Source organism: Bufo gargarizans, chromosome 9, assembly GCF_014858855.1.
Source record: "Bufo gargarizans isolate SCDJY-AF-19 chromosome 9, ASM1485885v1, whole genome shotgun sequence".
NCBI classification, from domain to species: Eukaryota; Metazoa; Chordata; class Amphibia; order Anura; family Bufonidae; genus Bufo; species Bufo gargarizans.
This window is the reverse complement of record NC_058088.1, coordinates 178,092,059-178,116,863: the sequence shown is the minus strand read 5'-3', so window position 1 is coordinate 178,116,863 and position 24,805 is coordinate 178,092,059. Positions and strand designations below refer to the sequence as shown.

At 46.1% G+C, this 24,805-nt stretch overlaps 1 protein-coding gene across 1 annotated transcript in view; it reads left to right on the top strand.

The window, feature by feature from the left end:
* Nucleotides 1-24,805, top strand: part of COL27A1 (collagen type XXVII alpha 1 chain) — a 269,697-nt gene that overhangs the window by 194,331 nt on the left and 50,561 nt on the right. The window contains exons 29-37 of the mRNA XM_044305696.1: nt 2,797-2,850; nt 10,926-10,970; nt 11,065-11,109; nt 11,183-11,236; nt 11,621-11,674; nt 14,622-14,675; nt 17,601-17,654; nt 18,259-18,312; nt 19,177-19,284. Coding sequence (XP_044161631.1) covers nt 2,797-2,850; nt 10,926-10,970; nt 11,065-11,109; nt 11,183-11,236; nt 11,621-11,674; nt 14,622-14,675; nt 17,601-17,654; nt 18,259-18,312; nt 19,177-19,284 — 522 coding nt within the window. The remainder of the gene's footprint in view (nt 1-2,796; nt 2,851-10,925; nt 10,971-11,064; nt 11,110-11,182; nt 11,237-11,620; nt 11,675-14,621; nt 14,676-17,600; nt 17,655-18,258; nt 18,313-19,176; nt 19,285-24,805) is intronic.

The window sequence follows — 24,805 nt, the reverse complement described above, 5'->3', positions numbered from 1 at the left end:
CGGGAAGGAACGCTTCCTTCCCGATAGTCGGCCCGTGTAAATCCAGCTTTGCAAGCAGGAAGCAGGGGGAGCAGAGTGAAGTTGCTAATTATAGGATACACTGGAGATTCTGCACTTCAGTCATAGACACAACGTGAGTCAGGGTAGTTTTACAACTCTAGCTAATCATTGTAGAGAATCACCTATTTTATCTGCTGGTTTCTTAGAGAGGGCAGAAATTATATCTGTGGTGTCTTCAACAGCATTCTTTACATTAGAGGACACACACAGAAATAAGGAGAGTGCAGCTTCTTGGGAAGGGGAGGTTGAGAGCTGCCAGAAGGGGTTAGATTGCAGGTGATGTAATCTTATAGTTCACAGAAAGTCAGCAACACAGGAGAGACTTCCTGGCTTTCTACAGAGCAGAGCAAGATGTGGACTGGTGGTCATATAATACAGTGAGGAACCGCACTCTATTCAAGTGTGTCACCGGTGCCAATCAAGGGCTTATTAAGCCATTTATCATGAGAATGAAGTATTGAGGCACTCAGGTTATTCTTTTTGCAGTTTAAATGAAGTTTATTTCATAAATTAATCTCTGCATCATCCATTCGCCCGTGGTATATATAGGAGCATTAAACAACAGAATATTTCTGACCAAACGTTTCGGTCACGGTGGACCTTCGTCAGTGGTCATATTATCTGAGTGATGTATGGCTGTATTCTGGGGCGCTGGATGCAGCGCCCCAGAATACAGCCATACATCACTCAGATAATATGACCACTGACGAAGGTCCACCGTGACCGAAACGTTTGGTCAGAAATATTCTGTTGTTTAATGCTCCTATATATACCACGGGCGAATGGATGATGCAGAGATTAATTTATGAAATAAACTTCATTTAAACTGCAAAAAGAATAACCTGAGTGCCTCAATACTTCATTCTCGTGGACTGGTGGTCAGACTGTGGATGACATGACACAGCTACTCATAATGAAAGGGCTCAAAATGTATGGATGTAACTGAGCAACTAGGAGAGGTGATGGGTCCTCTTTAATCAAAGTATACACATGGAGATGAGTAGGAATATCTGCAGGTATAGGTAGGCATGGAAGGAAGAAGAGAACAGGAAGTCCCCTAAACAGCTTCCTGTCCTCGGTTATAATAGGAAGAGCTGCTCTGTGAAGCACAAACTGCTGCTCTAATACCAGTGCAGTTCTGTGACCAGGTCTATTATTTACATAGGTAGGTATGTTTCAATACTAGAAGACTGGGGGTAGCCAATGCTCCATATAACCATCACTCCTCTCATCCTCAGCGTTTTGTGCTGTACGCTAATGTATTCCACAGATGAACCTGCAATTTATTATTCCCCGTTCCCTCCAGGCGCTGAGAAGCGGCGTGTTACATCGGCAACATAATAAAAGACCGTTTAGTTGAACAACTAGTAGAAGGGGGGGCGGCCATCTTTTATGGCTTCAGGAATAGTATTTGTTCCAAAGTGGCATTCTTTCATACTTAATTGAGTACAGAAAAGGACTTTGAGGAATTAAGTTTGTCTTCGCGGAGACCACCAAGTTGGCGTAGGGAGACTTAAAGGCCCGGGAATGCTCGCTGGGAAAAAGGGGAATGCAAATGAGGACAAAAGCCAGCTCTCTGGTGCCACCTATTGGATGGCTGTCCTACACGTCAATGTCTGACCCTATAAACAGGCCTTGAAACAAGGACTTGGTATATAAGCAAAAAACTGAATCTTTTCCATAAGCAAAAGGCAGCCATTCCGGGGTCTTCCCAAGGGCCAGACATTCAATAGATATTTATCCTCCTGGAGAAGAGCTTAGTTGCGGGATCAGCAGCCTCCAGCAATCCAGCTGTGGTGAAACTACAACTCCTACCATGCTCCATTCACTTCTATGGGAGATCTGAAAACAGCCAAGCAGTTGTGCATGCTGGGAGTCGTAGTTTCACCACAGCTGGACAGCCAGAGGTTGCTGATCCCTGGCTTAGTTAAACAGGCTTATACATGTGGTCTCCGACTGGTGGTTTTCCAACTCCCAGCATGCCCTAACAGCCCACGGGAGTTGTAGTTTCACCATTCCCTTCAAGGAACGCTAATCTACTATAAGAGACTTCGACCTCTGCCTTATGATTCACTGCGTAAAAGGGTCGCACAAGTCAAGCTGCAGTACGCCACTTCATGCGCCTCATACGACTTTCTTTTCCTTGGCTCGCGTTCTTCCACAAGTCATTGTAAATGTCACAAACGCTCAGTTAATTGGAGAGCGGTTCCTGCATCGTGGCACTAGGCCCCTCCAAACTGAATGCTTGGCTATGACTATCCGCCCTGGTATAACTCTGATACCCAGGAATCGATGTATGTAACAGTCGCGTGTTGCTACAGTTAGATTCTCATCCTAAGCTTAGGCCCATAGACACCTTCTACCCATTCATTTTAAGCCTTTTGCATGTCCGTCCCCGAGCCCCGACTCCTTTCTATGTGGTACTGATCAGGAGAAAACTGAGGCTCAAGCCTGGATTAGTGAAAAAGCCGTCATCAGGGGCCGGCCGCGGGATGAGAGTAAAAGGACACAGCTGTTTGTTTTCCTGAAAACTTTTTTTTTTCTTTTTCGCCCCTCTCCAAGCAGGCCGAGGGGAAAGGAGTGGGGGAGGAGGGTTGAGTGCCTGGGCTACAAGTGGGAGGAAAGCAGGACAAGGGGGCTTTTGACTTGGGCCCCATGTAAAGCAGCTTTGGGTAGAACACGGGAGACACCTGCTGATCACTTTTCATATTGCATCTCAACTCTCCTCTTTTTCAGGGTGCCAGAGGCCCTGATGGACCAACGGGAGGAGCTGGGCTGCCAGGTACCAAGGTAAGTGCCCTTTCAGGTGCCCACTCTTTCTTAAAAAGCATCAGGTCCTGCAGATGTAGGAACTTACATACATAATATCTAAAGCTTTTGGGATGTATAGGTTTAACCCTTTTTTAACCTATACTAGGCATTTTCTTCTTTCAAACTTTACAAACGACCTGGTGAACATGTACATCTTTGGCATTTGTTCTACTACACCTCCCAGCAGGCTCGGCCAGGTGACTGTTGAGAGGTGTAGAATTCAATGCCAGCTGCACAGATTTTACCAGCTTGGTGCCTCTTCTAACTAGTCGGGCCCCTCGGTTCAGAACAAGGGCCTGTTCTCAGGACCTCAGATGCCTGCCAGTAGAAATAGGGCTGAATGTTTATTTCAGTCGCTTAAAAAAAAAAAAAAAAAAAAAAAAGCGAGAAATAAAGAAAGCTTTTCCATTTACAGTGCCGAGCCGGCAGCTAGGACTGTACAGGGATAGCCTCTCAGCTGGCAGATACCAGGCGACTGTGTGCTTTTTCTGGCTGAAGTAGGAATTCAGAGGGTTGTGATTGCATTGCATAGTTCTGTCCTTGTCTCCTGAAGATCAGAATGAGCGGACTTGCATCTATATTTCATTATTGATAAGTTCCTTGAAGTGTCCGTGCACACAGTAGACCACCACCTAGCATGGAGTCTCCGTCTACTGGTTTCACTGGTTTGCTCCTCAGTCTGTTCTAGAAATTTCCCACGTGCCATGTCTGACCTCTAGTGTAAGAACAGAAGGATATCCAATAGATTCAAGATGTCACCGAGCAGATTTATAATGTATCCAGAGCTGAAGGTCTCCATGAATCAGCCATGGTGGTAAATCACTCCTCATCCCGTTAGATTACCTAGGAATTTTGAGAAGCAAAGGGCACACGTTACCAAGGTCCAGCCTTTTATCCTGCATGGTTGATCTAGAGGAAGACACAAAAAAATAATTTCCAATTCACAACCTTGGAATCAGAACAACGCTCTAGATCTAGTGAACTCCCCATCACCACCTCCTCAGGCAGAGAGCTCCATAGTCTCACTGCTCTTACCGTAAAGAATCCTCTTCTATGTTTGTGTACAAACCTTTTTTTCTTCTAGACGGACAGAGGATGTCCCCTCGTCAGGATCACAATTCTGGGTATAAATGGATCACGAGATAGATCCCTGTAGTAGCCTTTGGAATTTTTGTTTTGGGGTCTGTGTGAGGACCCTGCTAAATAGATTTATGCTTCCTGGAGTATAAAGCCGCCCATTGACATTGAGTTTTCTTCCCTATTTGAAGAAAGGTGGAGGTTAATATGTAAAATTTCCATGACACTACCCAGGGCCTGCATAGCGGCAAACAGAGTCCCTAGGGGTCCATACCACAGGCCTCTAGGCACCCTGTGGACCTCCACCAGGCACCATATTGTCCACTAGTCTTATATGTCAAGACAAAGGCTTTACCTAGACTTTTAGTTTTAATTCCTTGCAGTTTTGCATTTCTCTAGATGGAATTTGTGCAGGATCAGGATCTGTCAGAGCTTTATACCTATAAGATCCTCTAATGCTGTTGGGTGCATTAAAGAGGACCTGTCACTACAAAATGCAATCTAAAGGCAGGATGTGATAGAGCAGGAGATGCTGAGCAGATTGATGTATAGTTTTATGGAAAAAGATTCCGTAAACCCTGTAATTTTTACATTTTATCTTTGCTTTTTCCATCAGCTATCAGTACAGGAAAGAGGTGTTATCACCTACCTATGTATGCATTGTGTACAGAAGTGTGCATACAGAGATAGCTGTCAATGTCTGATCCCTCCTCCCTGTACCGATAGCTGTCATTCACTGGTAACCCCTCCTCCCTGTACCGATAGCTGTCAGTCACTAGTAACCCCTCCTTCCTGTACCGATAGCTGTCAGTCACTGATAAACCCTCCCTCCTGTACCGATAGCTGTCAGTCACTAGTAACCCCTCCTCCCTGTACCGATAGCTGTCAGTCACTAGTAACCCCTCCTTCCTGTACCGATAGCTGTCAGTCATGATAACCCCTCCCTCCTGTACCGATAGCTGTCAGGCACTGATGACCCCTCCTACCTGTACCGATAGCTGTCAGGCACTGATAAACCCTCCCTCCTGTACCGATAGCTGTCAGTCACTAGTAACCCCTCCTCCCTGTACCGATAGCTGTCAGTCACTAGTAACCCCTCCTTCCTGTACCGATAGCTGTCAGTCATGATAACCCCTCCCTCCTGTACCGATAGCTGTCAGGCACTGATGACCCCTCCTACCTGTACCGATAGCTGTCAGTCACTGGTAACCCCTCCCTCCTGTACCGATAGCTGTCAGTCACTGATAACCCTTCCCTCCTGTACAGATAGCTGTCAGGCACTGATAACCCCTCCCTCCTGTACAGATAGCTGTCAGGCACTGATGACCCTTCCCTCCTGTACCGATAGCTGTCAGGCACTGATGACCCTTCCCTTCTGTACCGATAGCTGTCAGGCACTGATAACCCTCTTCCCTCCTGTACCGATAGCTGTCAGGCACTGATAACCCTTCCCTCCTGTACCGATAGCTGTCAGGCACTGATAACCCTTCCCTTCTGTACCGATAGCTGTCAGGCACTGATAACCCTTCCCTCCTGTACCGATAGCTGTCAGGCACTGATAACCCTTCCCTCCTGTACCGATAGCTGTCAGGCACTGATAACCCTTCCCTTCTGTACCGATAGCTGTCAGTCACTAATAACCCTCTTCCCTCCTGTACCGATAGCTGTCAGGCACTGATAACCCTTCCCTCCTGTACCGATAGCTGTCAGGCACTGATAACCCTTCCCTTCTGTACCGATAGCTGTCAGGCACTGATAACCCTTCCCTTCTGTACCGATAGCTGTCAGGCACTGATAACCCTTCCCTCCTGTACCGATAGCTGTCAGGCACTGATAACCCTTCCCTCCTGTACCGATAGCTGTCAGGCACTGATAACCCTTCCCTTCTGTACCGATAGCTGTCAGGCACTGATAACCCTCTTACCTCCTGTACCGATAGCTGTCAGTCACTTATAACCCTCTTCCCTCCTGTACCGATAGCTGTCAGGCACTGATAACCCTTCCCTTCTGTACCGATAGCTGTCAGGCACTGATAACCCTCTTACCTCCTGTACCGATAGCTGTCAGTCACTGATAACCCTCTTCCCTCCTGTACCGATAGCTGTCAGTCACTGATAACCCTCTTCCCTCCTGTACCGATAGCTGTCAGGCACTGATAACCCTTCCCTTCTGTACCGATAGCTGTCAGTCACTGATAACCCTCTTCCCTCCTGTACCGATAGCTGTCAGGCACTGATAACCCTCTTCCCTCCTGTACCGATAGCTGTCAGGCACTGATAACCCTTCCCTCCTGTACCGATAGCTGTCAGGCACTGATAACCCTTCCCTCCTGTACCGATGGCTGTCAGGCACTGATAACCCTTCCCTTCTGTACCGATAGCTGTAAGGCACTGATAACCCTTCCCTTCTGTACCGATAGCTGTCAGGCACTGATAACCCTTCCCTCCTGTACCGATGGCTGTCAGGCACTGATAACCCCTCCCTCCTGTACCGATAGCTGTCAGGTACTGATAACCCCTCCCTCCTGTACCGATAGCTGTCAGTCACTGATAACCCTTCCCTTCTGTACCGATAGCTGTCAGTCACTGATAACCCTTCCCTTCTGTACCGATAGCTGTCAGTCACTGATAACCCTTCCCTTCTGTACAGATAGCTGTCAGGCACTGATAACCCTTCCCTCCTGTACCGATAGCTGTCAGGCACTGATAACCCTTCCCTCCTGTACCGATAGCTGTTCACAAGAGGTGGAAAAAAACAGAGATATAAATGTCGAAATTACAGGTTTTACTGAACCTTTTCCCACAAATCTATATATCAATCTCCTCGGCTTCTCCTGCTCTATACCATAGTGCTGTCAGATTGCACTGCTTTTTGTGGTGACAAGTCCTCTTTGACTATTAACTTCTAGTAAATGCCCCACTATCAAATCTTTCATTGGTGACCCTGTGCACTGTGCTAAAAAGCATAACTTTCCATGCCACCCTTTTTCCTGCTCTGCTATCCTTCCCGATTCCTGTAATAACAGAATCCACGATGCCAGTGTGAACACAGCCTTAAGTATTCGGACTCCTTTACTCAGGTCTAAAGACATTTCTAATTTATATGTCAGATGATTGGAAATAGAAAAACCCCTTGAAATCTCAATGACTATCTGGGAGGAAGAGCATAGTGAGTCCTTTCTACTCAGCTGATTCTAGCTTCCAGTACTGTAGGCCGCCATCTTTTGCTTGCCCTAGGAAGAATAATTCAGTGCTTCACTATTCAGGATGAAATGTCTGCCTGAAGGGCCCATTTACATATGCCGATACACAGGGCAGCGATCGGGAAAAAACTATTTGTTCCCACTCATTGGGCATTATTTACATGAAGCAATCAGTCCTCTGTATGGGAATGAATGATCATTACTACGATCATTCATCCCTGTACAGTTTCTTTGTTTGTCTGCAGTACATCCCTATTGACTCAGAACAAACTGGTGGTAACGGACGTTGATTTTATGTGCGTTTTGTGAATTATCGTGGACGACAGTTTCTTCATACAAGCGTTCGTTCCTGATAACTGGCCCCTAAGCTTATGTGAATGATCCTTTAGACTCAAGTAGGCGACACTTTAAAGGGAATGTGTGACCAAAAATGTTTTCTGCCAGTTGAAACCAGATAGCAATGCATATCCTTTTTTACAAATCTTTGTATTTTCTGATTGCAGTTTTTGTAATTCTGTTTCCTGAACATGATTATGGGGGCAGCCATCTTGCCCAAGCTGTTCCTAAAGCGGTATTCCCATCTCGGACACTTGGGGCATATTGCTAGGATAGGCCCCCAATGTCTGATAGGCGTGGGTCCCACACCTGTACTTAGAACAAAGTCCACAAAGTGAGAGAGGGCACACAACGCATGCACGGCTGCCCTCCATTCACTTCTATGGGACTGCCGAAAATAGCTGAAGACTATGTCCATAAGCCCCATAGAAGTTAATAGAGGGTGGCCATGTTTGCGTGGTTCGCTTCCCATTCATTTCAATGGGACGTCCGAAAATAGTAAAGTGTGCCCCTCCCATAGAAATGAATAGAGGGTATCCGCGCATTCGCGGTGAGTCGTCTGGCACTTTGCGGGCTCCGTTCTAAGTATAGGCGCAAGTCCCTAGCGATATGCCCCCAGTGTCCAATGGGAATACCCCTTTAACAGCCTTTAGAGATGTGCTTTACAGCAGCCACCATGGGCCATAGACACAACGGACAGGAGGGGATTCAGTTTTTCTAGGCATGCTCTGTGACCTGAGGTCAGGAGGGAATAGATAAGCTGTGATATCACCTATTGTGAATGGTGGATCCTGTGTTATCTATACATAGAGGTGATATCGGTCCTTGTTATCCTGCCTGTAATAACTGCAGTACAGTGATATATACAGACCAAGAAGAGGCGCCTATTATTAGGCTTAATGGCTAGTGCGGAATCTGCTGGATTATTTTTTTTATAGTAATAATTCTTTAAAAATATGTTTTAACATAAAATAGGTCATTTCTGGTGACACATTCCCTTTAAGTCTTGTATGGCTTTGACATTTTAAAGGCAGTATCTATTTCCACCACAGATACAGTTCTTAGACTTTTGACTATTCTCAGAGAGCGCTGAATGACAACCAGCGGGGCTGACCTTTGCGCAGGGGTTGTCATCCAGCTCTGCATGCCGTGATAGATGCCCCCAACCCTGTATTCAGTTTGAGGAAGCTACGCGCCCACTTCCTGTTCTCAATAGAAATTTGTCAACCCATAGATTTTCCACATTGACATATTAGTTGCTGGTCTGCCCCCCTGTGCCTTTACTTCCGAATACAACCCCCATCATGGGTCACCGACTTGCGGTCGTCTAGTGTCTGTAGGGCAGCAGAAGAGCCGGTATCTTCATCCAGGGCGTCAGGCTTCGATATTTAAAGCAGCCTTTCCTTATTCTAGTAATGGGGTCACTGGTGCTTTCAGCCCTTTCGAAATGTTTCGGATTTCTCGTAAATCCAAAGAAACAAATGTGTTTGACGTGGAAATAGCTGTGTGTTCCTCCCTCGCTCCATGAATGGTGTATTGTGGAGGAGTTCTGCCCTGTGACCCAATGCTCTACTTGAATAGCCTATCGGGATGCCTGCAGTGTGAATGGCACCTGCTACATGAAAGCCGTGCGAGGTGCGGACAGTAGTTACACAACAAGTATAGTACCTTTTCCCACGGTTAGGAGTACATTTTGGGATGTAGCAGAATTGCATTATCCGTGACAGAGCAGATCTTGCGTGGGAGGGGGGTCTGTGTAGAGAGGACATGGCGAGGGTCTCGCAGCTTCCTGTTCCCACCGAGGTGTTGTTCTTTGTCATTGACTTGCTAAGCCACCCGCAGACAGTCTGTACGGTACCAGGATGCCTTCAGGCAGACTGGGTAATGCTGGGGACAAGCACTTTATCCACCGTCATAGTCGCCCTGACCCCCAGTACACAAACATGAAGCCATCAGCTCTGCTGTATCATGAAGCAACGTCCATCTCTGGTTATGTAGACTGTGTGATTTTTAACCCTTCACATTCGGCGCATACCGCCAATGCACCTCACTGTATCGTACTTGCATTGCGTTGCATGTGCGGTTATAGTGTAGGTCAACATAGGACAAAATTGTGCAGGTAAAATCCGTAGCCAATTGCAGCGCCCAGCATTTTACACATCTCTTCTACATTTTGCCCACTTCAATAATGAGTAAGCTTTTCAGCCAGGAACTTGCAACAGGATCCTCCTGTTTTTGGGATCATCATAAGGGGTAATTGACCTAGTATGACATTTTATCCGTGGAAAACCTCTTGCAGCCTGACTACTTCTGCCCGTCTTCTTTACTTGCTTTCAAGACATACATATTAAATCTGTAAGGCCCCTTTCACACGAGCGAGTTTTCCGCGCGGGTCCGTTGCTGTGACGTGAACGCATAGCACCCGCACTGAATCCGTGACCCATTCATTTCAATGGGTCTGTGTACATGAGCGTTGTTTTTCACACATCGGTTCTGCGTTGCTTGAAAATCGCAGCATGTTCTATATTCTGCATTTTTCACGCAGCCCTGGCCCCATAGAAGTGAATGGGGCTTCAGTAAAAAAAACGCATTGCGTCTGCAAGCAAGTGCGGATGCGATGCATTTTTCACTGATGGTTGCTAGGAGATGTTGTTTGTAAACCTTCAAGTTTTTTATCACGCGCGGGAAAAACGCATTGCACTCTCGCGGGAAAAAACTGAACGCAATCGCAGGCAAAACTGACTGAACTTGCTTGCTCAATGGTGCGAGTTTCACTGAACGTATCCGGAGCCGATCCATCACGCTCGTATGAAAGAGGCCTAAGGATCGAGGTGGAAAACAATATGTGAGCAGCGCTGCTCAAATCCAGGATGCAGAAGGTAAGTACCTGTAAGAGAGACTTTATTCTTCACAGAACAACGCGTTTCGGGTCAGACAGGCCCCTTTGTCAGGTTTAATATACGATAGACAAACAACATTTCCAATTTCACCATTTGAACTTTTCATTTGGAGCTGTTGTTTGTCTCTTGTATATTGAACCTGACGAAGGAGCCAGTGTGGCCCCAAAACGCATGGTTCTGTGAAGAATAAAGTCTCTCTTACCTCGTACGTGCTGGATTTGAGAAGCACTGCCCAAATATTGTTGTCCACATCGATCTTCTTGATCAAAAGTGATCCTGGGGCCGAGCATGCTTGCAGCTGTCTGGACGATGAGCCGTAGTGTTTTGCCTCTTGCACTTCTCCCTCGGGAGTACCTGGATGGTCGTACCTTTCTGTCCGCTTCTCTCTTTTTCCCCATATGCAGCATATTAAATCTGTAGATAACATGTGCGATGCATCCATGGACCACCGATTAACCGTATCTCCAAGTCTCAAGTAATCATTCCACCTTGGTGACGTCTCTGAGATAATATTCACCTGTTACAAATCCCGTTTCTAGGGACCTCAAGGACCACAGGGCAAAGAAGGACCAGTTGGGCAACAGGTATGTAATGTTTTTGGAAATCCCAATATAACAGACATGGAGCACAATATCATTGAGCGTGAAACACTTACAGTAAGACGTTTCTTACATTCAGGGCAAGATGGGAGAAAGAGGACCTGTCGGGCCACGTGGTTTTCCAGTAAGTGACCACACAGTGATGTTCATTTTGATCTTCGCTTGACCAGTGTTATTCACATATACTATTTTTACAGGGTGTAACAGGACCCTCTGGCTCATCGGGGGAAAAAGGAATTCCAGGGAACCCGGTGAGGATCACACACCATTTTTGGTTGCTTTTGGCCTTCATTTCCTGTTTTCTATGACCAGTATCAGACCTGTTTTTGGCCTTCGTTTCTTGTTTTCTATGACCAGTATCAGACCTATTTTTGGCCTTCGTTTCCCACTTTCTGTGACAAGTATCAGACCTTTATAATGTGGTATTAGCCAGCCAGACTACAATAGACAAGCTTAGAAGTCATCTTATAACCCATTGCAAGAGCCAAAAACCATTTTGGCTGGTTCGTTGACTCAGTCCCTCTGGGGTAGTTGAATTCAGGATGGGTCACCCAAGTTTCTTCTTTCTGTGCATATTTATTACAGCACGAGTATATCATGTTGGTATTTCCAAACTAAAGTCATCTACTTTTTAGGGACCACCAGGACCTCAAGGACTTGTCGGGGCTTTGGGTGAAATTGGACATAAGGTAATACTGAAAAATACTAATTTAAAAAAATACTAAACTTTAAAAGCAAATATGTGTGTGATTTATGCTCCTTATTGGGATCTTGACCATTTGAATATATTAGTTTGACATTTTTGTCTTTGGCGGAACCTCAAATATGCTGAGGATCTAAAAAAGTAGTGCAAAGAGAGGAGTAAGGGTACTTTCCCACTTGCGGCAGAGTGATCTGGAAGGAAGTTCCGCCTACGGAACTGCCTGCCGGATCTGTCAAAACTTATGCCAACTGATGGCATTTGCAAGACTGATCAGGATCCTGATCCGTCTTACAAATGCATTGAAATGCCGGATCCGTCTTTCCGGTGTCATCCGAAAAAACGCATCCGGCACTAATACATTCCTATGGAGAAAAATGCCAGATCCGGCATTCAGGCAAGTGTTCAGTTTTTTTGGGCCGGAGATAAAACCGTAGCATGCTGCGGTATTATCTCTGTCCTGAACGGTCAAAAATACTGAACTGAAGACATCCTGATACATCCTGAACAGAATGCATCGGGATAAAACTGATTAGTTATTTTCCGGTATTGAGCCCCTAGGACGGAACTCAATGCCGGAAAAGAAAAACGCTAGTGTGAAAGTACTGCCCACTTTTGCCTTAGGGTACGTTCACACTACTGTTGTTCGGACCCGGCAAACCGTATGCAAATGGAAATCTATTTTTTCCGGATCCGTTAGATCTGTTTTTTATTTTTTTTCAAAGATCAAAAGCAAAAATAACTCCTCCTATGTCCTGGCGCAGACCATAAAACCGAATCCGGCAACGCGGCAATTTCCGGAACACTTGCTACTGGATCTGGCATTAATACACCTCTATTAATAGATCTCCGGCAAGTGCGGTAGTGTTCCGGGATTTTGGCCGGAAAATACCGTACAAGGGACAGAACGGAAGACATCCTGATACATACTGAACGGATTGCTTTCCAATCATTAGGACAAAACTGATGCGTTTTCTTCCATTATTGAGACCCCTTACCAGATTTCAATACCAGAAAAGAATAATGCTAGTGTGAAAGTACCCTTAAACTGTCATCTTTCACCTCTATTACATCTAGGTGACCACTTCTACATGTGGACACATGGTTGGCTTAGCATGGTCGGGAGCATTGTTTCCACATTCTTGAGTTTATCCTAAATAATCTGAACATACAAACCAAATGTTAGGACCATTATAAACTCATTACATTTTAGAAATTCAGCCCAAAAGGGCAATTAGGGGTCAGGAATTGAAAAACTGGCTCCGAGTTCTGGCTCCAGTACAACTTGCATGAACTTCCTCTGTAGCTGAAGAATAGAGATAGGATGAGAACCTATGAACTGAGCTGGGTAGTAACGGAGCTTGTGTGTTGGTGAAGGTCGGGAACAGCCCAGATCTGTTGCCTATCAGACAATACGGATTTTTCTGGGGCAAATGTTGTAGAGTAGACCATTGTTGTACAGTTGACTTTAATCGCCAGTACTAGAACGCGGAGCAGTGCACATCACATCACCGGTTATGCAGCATCTTCGCCGCTTACGTCAGGGACATCACCTCGTACTCATAAATATGCGGTGACGTTAACCATAAATCCGCAGCCAGAGGTTAAAAGACAATGGGGCAGATTTACTAACACTGTCTAGGATTTAGAGTGTAAATTTAGACTAGACAGTGTACAGATGTGCCAGACTTCTCCAAGTGGCTGATGCTGGATGATGAATTTGGAGCATCTTTGTCTGTCTAGTCTTTAAGTTTATAATATCCATTAGTTGGCTGACTTTGTGCCAGAATTTTGTGCGACTAAATAAGCAACTTAAAGGGTACCTACCTAAATCTTTGCTGAAAACACAGTGGTGCTCAGAGATCTCTGCTGGGCTTTTTGAGCATGTGAAGTACAGAGACGATGAATGCTGAGGGGTCAGAGGGCTAACTCGCCCACGTTGTTAAAGTGATCCTCCGGTTGGGGAAAGAGCAGAACACTTACCTGGTGCCCTCCTTTTCATCTTTTTAGCTGGAGGTCCATCAGTTCCCGGGTTCCTCTTCTGCCATCCAACATGGCCGCACCGCTTCTCAGACTATCTGGAGAACACTGTGCATTTGGTAGTCCAGGAAACTTCCTGCTGCCCTCGGATTGGCCAGCACTGCTCACATGAACAGTGTCTACCAATCCAAGACGAGGGCAGGACGAGTAGGAAGTGCCATAGGCTACCGAAGCACAGTGTGTGCATCAGGTAGTCTGAGAAGCGGTGCGGCCATACTGGATGACAGAAGAGGAGCCCAAGAACAAGCAGATGAAGAGGAGGGCACCATGTAAATGTTCTGTTCTGTTCGAGCTGAAAGCATATGGCAATAACCGCATCAGAACAAGTTATAATGGGCCGTGGGGTTGGACCTGCCCACAAGGGGCTCAGGCTCTGACACAGTAATGGGATCCAGAGTCGGTGGAACGCAAGCCTATGTGGTTTACTGTGGAGCCAATCACTTACCATCACAAACTACGGTAATTGATTCACAAAAAACCTTTTTGTCTGGTGTGTACAATGATAACAACTGGGGCTGCATATGTTCTGCACAGATGGAGGCTGGGCCCTCAGCATCATTTCCTCTAGGGGGGCCAAAGAACGCCAGGCAGGCACTGCTGGGCGACACCAAAAGTACATGGCCTCCACAAATATTCTGACAAAAAAGACGTATGACATATCAAAGGGCGCTAGCACATATGGCGATGTGCTTCCTTTCATGTCTAATTTTCATCTGTTTGTGAGTAAACAGCTCGGATTATAATACACAGCGCCCTCATTTAATGTGTCGGATGCAGTAGCCAGAACTTGTAGCATAACTAGAATATCCGGTGTAAGACTATACGGTAGAGGCTTTTGAAATGTGCAATTATTATTACCACTTACCATGTTTTTTTTGTTTTTTTCTGCATTTTAGGGATCACCAGGGGCAAAGGGAGAACCAGGGCCACCAGGTGAACTAGGAATGAAGGTGAGTGATTCATCTGTGTGGAAAGAGTCATCAAGAAGATATGGCAGACAATATGATTTATGCAAAGTGTTTACTATGTAAAATGTCCTCCAGTACCATGTGCAAATCAGACAAAATGCCTGGAGAACCCCTTTAAAGATATTTTTCTGGACTTACCGGTAAATATTGATGGATTATCCTCAGGATAGGTCATCGATATCAGATGATTAAGGGTCCAATTTCCAGCACTCCAGCCAATCAGCTGTTTGATGGGTGAGCATTGCAGACTCAGGGCCCATTCAGACTGCCGTAGTGCTTTGCGGATCCGTACATGGCTGCAACCATAATAGAAAATTCTTATTGCAATTGCGGACAAGACTAGGACATATTCTATCTTTGCCGCGGAACGGGACCTCGGATGCGGACAGCACACTGGTACCAAACTAGAGATATAAGCAGCCCCACCCCCGTCAGTCTGGAAGAGAATGAGGGACAGCTGGCTATTAAGAAGTTAAAAGAAATGCTTACTGATTTAATGTAATTGCAGGGCTTGTCTCTGGTTAGCTGTATGTAAGGATACACACTGCTCTGGGTACTGTGGGAAGTTATCTGCGTTCTGATTGGTCCTGCTAGTTCATGTGAGGAGAGCAAGGGCTTATGGGAAGTGAGGGAAATACAGGATGGCCTCAAGGAAGGGCAAAGATCTTCACAGGAAGAGCAGCAGAGGCCATCTTAGGAAGTTGCTGAAATAGAGGCACAGAGAAGTATGGTTGCCAAGGGCTGAATACAGACATCAGAAAGGTAAAGTTAGCTGAAAAATGCAGCTTCATGAATATCTTCCCTTCAGCATCACATATGTTAGGAATTTCATTTTTGGAAGTGAAATGGCAGTTGCACTTTAAGCGTACACTTGGTAGGTTGGCAAGTAAGTAATGGACAGATAGTAGGCAGTAACACAAGGCTGAGGGATCAGACTACGCAGGGTTTGTTTGTAGTCTGTAACCTTGGAGACGCCCAGATCTACACGGGAACTGTAGACAGAAAATATGGGGATCCTTTTTTTTTTTTTTAAATCAATAGTTTTTTATTCAATTTTCCAAAGGATCATTGACATAACCTAGACTTTGCAAAGCTGTTCCAAGGGTAGATGCGCAGGAGCAAGAAAACCACATTTTGGACATACCGTCAGTGTCTTTTGCTGCCAGCAGAGCATAGTTTGTCTTCTTGTCCCCTGCGCTCTGTTGGAGATAGAGGTGACCAGGGCAGCCTAACCATCTGGGGCTCCAGAGCCGCTGGATACCTTTGTGATGGATTTTTGGTCTTATCCCAAAGGCCTTTTTGCTTTTCATGTCATCCTGTTTATTTTGGAGGGTACATCATGCGGCCCTTATACTTCTTATTGTACCTCTACATTTTATGTCAACCCCCCACTTCATTGTTTTTGGCAAGCCGTCCCTGGCTTATGACAGAAGCTACTGTTCCCCTTTTGTGACAGAGGTGAAACTCAAACCGTCCTTTTATTTGGAAACAAAACCCCATTGATGTGCGCCGTCCTGCCATTCGGAAATGGAAAGCTCACAGTAGCCGACGGCTCTCAGCGGCTGCCAGCGTGCGGCTCTTATCTCAGCTGGACAGAGGACGCGCTCTGGATATATTGCACATGCTCCATGGGCTGCACATATCCATGAATTGCATAGCCTGAGACCTCGAGTCTGCTTTGGACACAGATGTCTTTCCCAAGCGTGTTCCCTGCGTCGAACAGCAGTAGTTTGTTTTCTGAACAAAGGGTCAGAGCTTTACAGCAACAAACCAAGGAATATTTATAGTGTAAAAACAGGAAGAAAGAAAAGTCTGGATTTGGACCTGTGCTTTAATATAGAGAATTCCATGTAACATGAACCCGTGCCCAGAATGGGGCTTCAGCTGTTCCCAATGCTGAAATCTGCTTCTTTTCCTTGTTCTTAAAGGGGTTTTCCAAGACAGGGAATAGGTCATCAGTATCTGATTACTGGGGGACCGACACCTGGGACCCCCGTCAATCAGCAGTTTGAGAAGGCGTACAGTAGCGCCGCGGCCTTCTCGCAGTTTGTGACGTCACTTCCATCGGTCTCATGGCCTAGGCGCAGCTCAGCCCCATCAAAGTGAATAGGGCTGAGCTGCAATACCAAGCACAGCCACTATCAAATGGATGGCGCTACAAATGTCGGTGCTTTGTCAAACAGCTAGTCCCGTGTGTCAGACCCCCACCGATCAGATACTGATCACCTGTCCAGAGGATAGCCTTGGAAAACCAGTTTTAATGGGAATTATGTCCTTTGTATTGCTGCGGGGACACTATACAACAGCTGCGAATACTCACCCCTATGTGTGTAGGGTAAGGGTATGTTCACACGGCTAAAATCTGCCACTGATTCAGCAGCGAAAAATTTGCATTTTCAGCTGCTAAATCCACAACGGTTTCCACCATTACTTTAGTGTTAAAAACTCCACCGTAAAATGATTATTTATAAGTTTTTTTCAGAAGAACACTTGGGGAGGGACCTGCTTACTTCTTGGAAGCAGATTTGATTGTTGAATTCATAGAAGTCAATGGGGAAGCTGGAAAACCTTGACCCAAAAAAAAAAACGTAACGTGTAAAAACGTCTCTGAAACCTCCACCAAAACCACCTGTTTTTTAGCCTCTAATCTTCCGCTAATTTTGCCGTGCGAGCCTAATGTGGGCAGACATCCACCTTGACTCCCTGTCAGTGATCGCTACGAAGATCTCTACAGTCTTCCCACCCCGGAAATAAGGATTCTCATTCAACTGCACGGCGATGCTAGCTTTTCATCATTGGGTTTAACGTCCCTTTAAATTCCAGTTTGGATCTTGCCTTTGTAAATTGTCTCTGCTGTTCTAGGCGAGATTGTGTAGATGCTGATCACCTCTATTGTTCTATCCCCAGGGAGATATTGGCCCATTGGGAATACCCGGAGAACAAGGTCTCATAGGCCAGAGAGTGAGTATACTTGTATAATTGCATTTTGTATATGGTCCCTCATAGTCCTCATTGGTTTGAGGGCAGGATCTCTGCATGTGACAACTTTCCTGTTATGCCTACCATTATGCAGTGAAACCTCAGCAGACCTATAGTGCACCCTGCTGGGCATTGTTTACTTGGCATTCCAACTAAGCAGCGGATTTTGGATTTCCCATCTTATAAATGGCATTTCACTAGTACATGACATCACTTTGATCCTGAGAATGACCGGGATGCAGCACTGGTTTAGCACCGCATCCCCTTATACACTTGCCCTTCACAGTCGGGATGACCATTCACTTAAATGGGGCCACAATAGTTCCATACGGAGTGGTTGTCCGAGGAGCTATTGTGCACAGGAAAAATAGTGAAGGTGGACACAGCGCTGTATCCCCTTTATTCCTAGGACTGTGGGGTCCTAGAGGTCAGAGACCCGCCTGATGATGGGAACACGCCTGCTAATGACAAGTGACCGTGTTCCCAATTCCATCTCATCAGCGTGGTCTTGTTAGTCATCAGTGTATGCTGTATGTATAGTCATTTATGTTATGTCTTTTTCACTCCCCATGATCTATATCTGCAGGGGGAACCAGGCCTCGAAGGGGACAGTGGACAGATGGGCCCCGATGGACTGAAGGTGAGTGCTCATATAACGGACTGAGGATGGGGCTCATTGTTCTCCCCCTGACGAGGTGCATTAGCTCCAAAGTTTCATTTGCAGAAACCTCTCATCCATTAGCAAGAACAGGAGGAAGGACTGGAAAGTGCAATCCCTATGTGATAGAGGCTGCTGTATGCACATGTCTGCTCACAGTCTTAGGACTAGTCGAATGGGTCTGTGTGCGATCCGGATACCGATGCAAAATACGGTCTCTTATGGATGAGGGCTGTTATATCAGGACATTCTACTGTGTGAATAAGGGAACAGTCCCACGTCCGCAAAATGGGTCCGCAATTTTGCGGAACAGGTGCGGACACATTCATCTTCAATGGGGCCGGAATGTGCTGTCCGCATCCGCAAAATGTGGAACGCACATTGCCGGTGTCTGTGTTTTGCAGATCCGCAAAATACATACGGACATGTGAATGGATCCTTAAAGGGGTTATCTGACTGTTTGCATCTGATCATTAGAGGACTGAGCTGCGCCTAGGCTAAATGACCGATGATCGTGACGTCACTGGCCTAGGATAAGCAGTGAGAAGGCCGCAGCGCTCACAGTAGCATCCAGGCCTTCTCAAACAGCTGATCGGCGGGGGTCCCGGGTGTCATGCCCCCACCGATCAGATGCTGATGACCTATCCTGAGTATAGGTCATCACTTACAAACAGTCGGATAATGTCGCTTCCACCGTTGCATCTTCTTTTTTTTTTTGTGTGATCTTATGACGGGTACCGTCTTACAGAAACAAGCTTGCAATTTTAACTAAAAAGTAGCATTTTAATTTTGTACAATTATAGAAATTACATGTATCCTGATTTGCGTTTCTTCTATATGTAATAGGGTGAAAAAGGCGAGCCAGGGCCTGACGGAGAGAAGGGAGAAAAAGGTGCCATTGGCTTAATAGGAAAGGATGGACCTCCCGGTTTCAATGGAATCCCAGGTGTCAGAGTGAGTACTTACATTGATGGTTAGGTCTAATTTATCTAAATACAGGCGACATGCCACGTCCTTTAACTCCTGTGTTAGAAGCCACGGACACTAATGTGGTGCAGACAACCAGCAGGTGTCCGTCATCTGTTTTGTCATGAACATGAAGCGACATTTAGTGGATTGTGATTTACGGCGCAGTCAGAGCGGAGTATTGTTTCTTGTGTCCAATCCCTTGCTGTGTGAAGAAGACTTTGCCGTCATAAATCTCAGTGGAAATCTGGATCGCTATTAATGACTTTAGGGACAGCAGGCGGTCTAGAGGCCACACTACATGGTTTCATCAGGCTTTACGCTGCTGACAGACGGATAACATCTGAATTGGACTTTACAGGCATTTCGCAGCTGTACTGCGATTGCACAAAATCGAGCAGAGCAGCTGGATACCCCCCCTTCCCCTTTTACACCACCCCCACCCCAAGCACCTGCATGTCTCAAGCACAGTCTTCTGTGTCCGTCTCCTTGTCCATCGCACGCAGTCATTCACACGCCTAAGTTTTGTAAACTTGCAAATTAAAAGTAGTTTTACTTGGCCGGACTGCAGGATGATCTAAATCTGCTCAGTGCCCAGGACATAGTGGTAAAAACTGTTCAGAGAAAAGTCCTCCTTTACAACAAGACTCGGCCATAGATGAATTTATCCTGATTATGTGTATGTTGTGCAGAGAGCAGAGATTTAGAGGAACCCATTCACCGGGAGGGACCCCATATATCACTGGTGCATTTTATAGCTCCCCTATAGCCGGTGGCCACCGCTTCTTCATTCACCAGCCCCGGGTTTCTGTATCCTGCCTCCTGCTCTCCCCTTCACTGGGGTTGTTTTGCTGCGGCCTCTCTTCCTGTGCCTGTAGGACACACACACGCTCCCTCTGGCTTTAAAAGGGCCAGTGTGCAAACCCTAATCTCCAGCCTATGGCTGGCTATCTAAGTGTACTTTTAAGGCGCCTTCCCCCTGTGGGCTGGTGCCTGAGCAGTAAGTTTTCTAGCGTACTACTATCCTGCAAAGTTGTCTTTTCTGTTATCTGCCCATGTACTGATTTTCTTCTTGTTTTCTGGCTTCTAACCTGCTACCTGACCTGTGCCTGACTTCTGTATTGACCCTTTGCTGCCTGACCTGTCCTCTGACTATTTACCGTTCTGCTCATACTCTGCCTGTCCCTGACTACAGTATTGCCCGACCCCTCGGTGGTCTGTACCAGTGTCTCCCACCCCCATGGGTCAGGTGTCTCTGATCCCCATTGGTCAGTAGTCGCTACAGCAACTACTCCAGGAGGTAGTGGCCTGGTGGTTTCCCTGCAGCGAAGTCCGGATCCCTGTACAGGGGTCGAATGGTGGAAACCAGGGGACTGCCAGGATATCACCCTTAGGGCTCATGCACATGAACGTATTTTCTTTCCGTGTCCATTCCGTTTTTCTTTTTTGCGGACTGTATGCAGAACCATTCATTTCCATTACTCTGTGTGCATTCCATTTCCATATGTCCGTATTTCCGTTCCGCAAAAAAATAGAACATATCCTATTATTTTCCGCATTACGGACAAGGATAGGACTTTTCTATTAGGAGCCAGCTGTTCCGTTCCGCAAAATACGGAATGCGGACTGCAAAATACACAGTGGCTCCACACCCACTGCCATAATAGCTCCTTTGCAAATTTTTGAATATTTATATAGCATCGACGTATTTTGCAGCGCTGTACAGATATTGTCCGCCTCACATCAGTGCCTGTCTCCAGTGGGGCTTTCAGACTAATTTCCATCTCAAATGCTAGGACTGATTTCACAGGAAGCTAACCTAGCCAATTAACCTGTATCCAAGCAGCTGTAGGGAGAACATACAAACTCCATGCAGATGTCGGCCTTGGTCTGATTAGACTAAAGCGACAATAAAATTTCAATAGCTGTCGGACCAACATTCACAGCTTGAACTGTTTTTGTTTTTTTTTTGCTCCTAACACAAATGTGAAATCTCTAAAATATGAACGAAACCCCCACAAATTAGCATCCTTCAAGAAATCTAACCACTATAGAGAGTAGTACGCAGAGAATAAACACTAAGAGTTAATGGGAGAGCCTCTACAGAGAACGAGGCAGTCATTTGGCTTAACCTCTCCACTTCTGTATAGTCTAAAAGCCTACATTTGGCAGTTTCGATGTGGGGTTTGTGCAAAAACTGCAGAACAGAAGGATCATTGAATTGCACTTTGGAGCAGTATACAGCCGTCAAACTGTCCTGCACAACCCTCACGGTCTCTAAAAGGCCAGATCCTGCTATTATTGAGCATAAGGGGCTTTAAAATGGACAATCCCTTTAATAAAGCACTGTATGAGGTCATCTGACCAGGCTTCACCACAGCAGTCCTTTCATCTCTTAGAGTTTGTGAAGAGATTTTACAGGCCCCAGTGGTATAACGCAGATATGGAGAATGCAGAAAAACATCTCTCAGACCGGGGTGCTCGTTGCTCTGTAGACAAGATATTTATGTAGATGACCCAATAGCTTGCCAGCTGTAGGTGGTCGCATTACGCTCCTCGGTATACGCCAGACTTTTCTAATGCCCCTCCTGTATTAGTTACCTCGATCTTACAGGAATTCATCACTTTAGGTCCTGGTTGTTCGGGACTTGTTAAATTACCCTACTACATACCCAGCTTTTGGGCATGTAGTCACATGGCGGACACAGCACCTTATAGACAGGCAGGCACCAGTTTCAAAGTACCCTCTTCATGAACCTACTAAAATACTTTTTGGAGTTTGAGGGTAACCCAGTGTAACCTGAGGAACCATGCTCAGGACCAAACCATTTTGAAAAGTTATGTACACCTTTGCATTGATTTTATATTATTTTTTGTTTATTTGCTAAACACAAAATTAAGCAACTTTCTAAATATTCTTTATTTAAAATTTCTTACCATATTTTTTTTCTGATACAGAGTGTGTGTAAGTGCTTCACCTAGCTACCGGTGCTGCTGAACCTGAGATAAATCAGTCCGGGCACCAGTCCCGTTTGACCCTGCATCCCCCTCCCTTCTCTCTTTGTTAGAGATAGCAGACAAAGGTTGTACTTGGTAGATCAGGGAGTGGAGAGAGGGTAAAGAATCCAAGGAGGGCTGCTCACATATACTGTAGATAAAGAGGGAAGACAGCAGCATCCTGGACACACATACCATACATCCCGTATGTATTCCTGGGAGGAACACATCCACATGAGAAAAGCAGGTTGTAAACGGAATATCACAGGGTCTGAAAGAAGATTACAGCCTGAAACTTTCATTTTTTTACGGAAGGTAATCACTAAGATTAGATTTTTCACGTCCATAGCCTTTAATGGTTATGCCACAGTTAGGCCTCATGCACCCGGCCGTGGCTGTATTCAGGATGGGCAGTGTGGAATGGAGGCACGGAACCCCACGGAAGGACTACTGAGTGCTTCTGGGGTGTTTCTGTCCATGCCTCCGCAACTCAAAAAAATAGAACATGTTCTATTTTTTTGCGGTGTGGACGGATCACGGACCCATTCAATGAGTCTCGATCCGTTCCGGCCACCTCACAGACGTTGCCCGTGCATTGGGGACCGCAAATTGCGGTCCCCAATGCACGGAACGGCCGTGTGCATGAAGCCTTATCCTGTGCTGGATATGCATTTCTATTAAATGGGAACTTGCCCAAAATTTCATTTGAGGTCTTGAAGTAATTGTATTGCTCCACACAATTCCCATTTCATTCACGTATACATATTTTGTAGCTGATGACCTATCCTCCCGACACCAGGGACCCCCGCCGATCAGCTGTTTGTGAAGGCACCGCCGCTCCTGTGAGTGTCACTGCCTTCTCTCAACTCACATAGGACAGTGGCTGTGCGTGGTATCACAGCTCAGCCCCATTCACTTCTATGAGGTTGAGCTGCGCCTAGGCCATGTGACCGATGAACGTGATGTCACTCAACCAAGGAAAAGCTGTGAGAAGGCCACGGCGCTACTGCAAGCACCAGTTTCATCTCAAAGAGCTTATCGGCGGGGGGTCCCAGGTGTTGGACCCCCACTGATCAGATACTGATGACCTATCTAGGGTATAGGTCATCAGTAAAAAAAAATAACTCTTGGAAATCCCCTTTAAAGCTCATATCTCCAGTCCACTGGATATCATGTGGGGAAACATGGCAGTCACAGAGTTAAGTCACCGTCTGCTCTGTCCGAGGTTAAGCCAGCTGGCGCGAAGTCTAGCACTCCGTTCCAGCAGCTCTGCAGAGTGATTTTTTGGTCCCAGGACAAGCCTGAGATTGGGTATCAGTTCCAGGAAAGTCATCCTAGAGTGTGTGAGAAATCGGAGCCTGCCTTTTTGGAATCCCTCTTTTGACAAGCAAACCCCGTCCAACATGTTATGAGGGTGCTCGGAGGGGTGTGACCACGCACCTTGCTCTCTGTACATACTTATATGATCAGTGACTTTCACTGGAAGCTTCAGCATCATGGTACCGTCATGTCACCATCGTCTACCCGTTAGTTTCCAGAAGACGTCAATGGCTGGCACAAGAAACTTGTTGCTGCTTTCTAAGAACTGTGTATTTCAATTGTCCGGTAATTGTCAAACAAACAAGATTGATGAATGCGGCCTGTTTATATACAGCGTGATAGGAAGAGTATACATGACAGACATGTTCCAGGAGAACCGTGCCACCTGCTCAGAAGAAGCTGCCTCGTGGTCACCACTGTGGACAAGTAGAGAGGTTGCAAATCCTTCCCTACCCTTAACAGATGTTACAGGGATTGTCCAGGATTACAGAAATATGATCACTTTCTTCTAGAGACAGCGCCAAACCTGTCCAAGCTCAGCACCATTGAAGTGAATGGGGCTTAGCTACAGTACCACACACGACCTGTAGACAGGTTTTGCGTTCCTTGCGGATCGCGGACCCATAGAAGGCAGTCGGTCCGCACCGCGGTAGTGGCTGTGTGCAGTCCGCAACAGGGGCACCGCAGCAGCACAGTTGTGTTTGTGAGACTCTCGTAAGATCCCATAAGAGCCCCTGCCAATGTAGTCAGCACATTGCTAGTGTCAATATCTATCCACCAGTGGGAATATACCATCTAAGAAGTAAAAACACATATTGGGGGCTAAAAAAGAAGCCTGGGATGGACCATCATCAGCCAGATAGACCAGGAGTGAGAGAACCTCTAGGAATGGTGAATCGCAACTACCAGGGGCTCAATGGCTAGAACAACTAAATGAGGAAAGGGGGCATCCTTGCTTTGTTTCCCCCTCTAAAGTAAAGGGTGTGTAGATATCAAGATTGGTTCTAATTTTAGAGATAGGGGATTCATATAAGAGACAAACCCAATTCTGAAACCGGGGACCAAAATTCAGTTTAGATAGAAGTTCCCATAAATACCGCCACTCAACAGAATAAAAGGCCTTGCGTGTGTCCAGAGATACTATAAAACCACCTCACGGCTCCTCTTGTTGGGCCGCAATATTTAAGTGCAA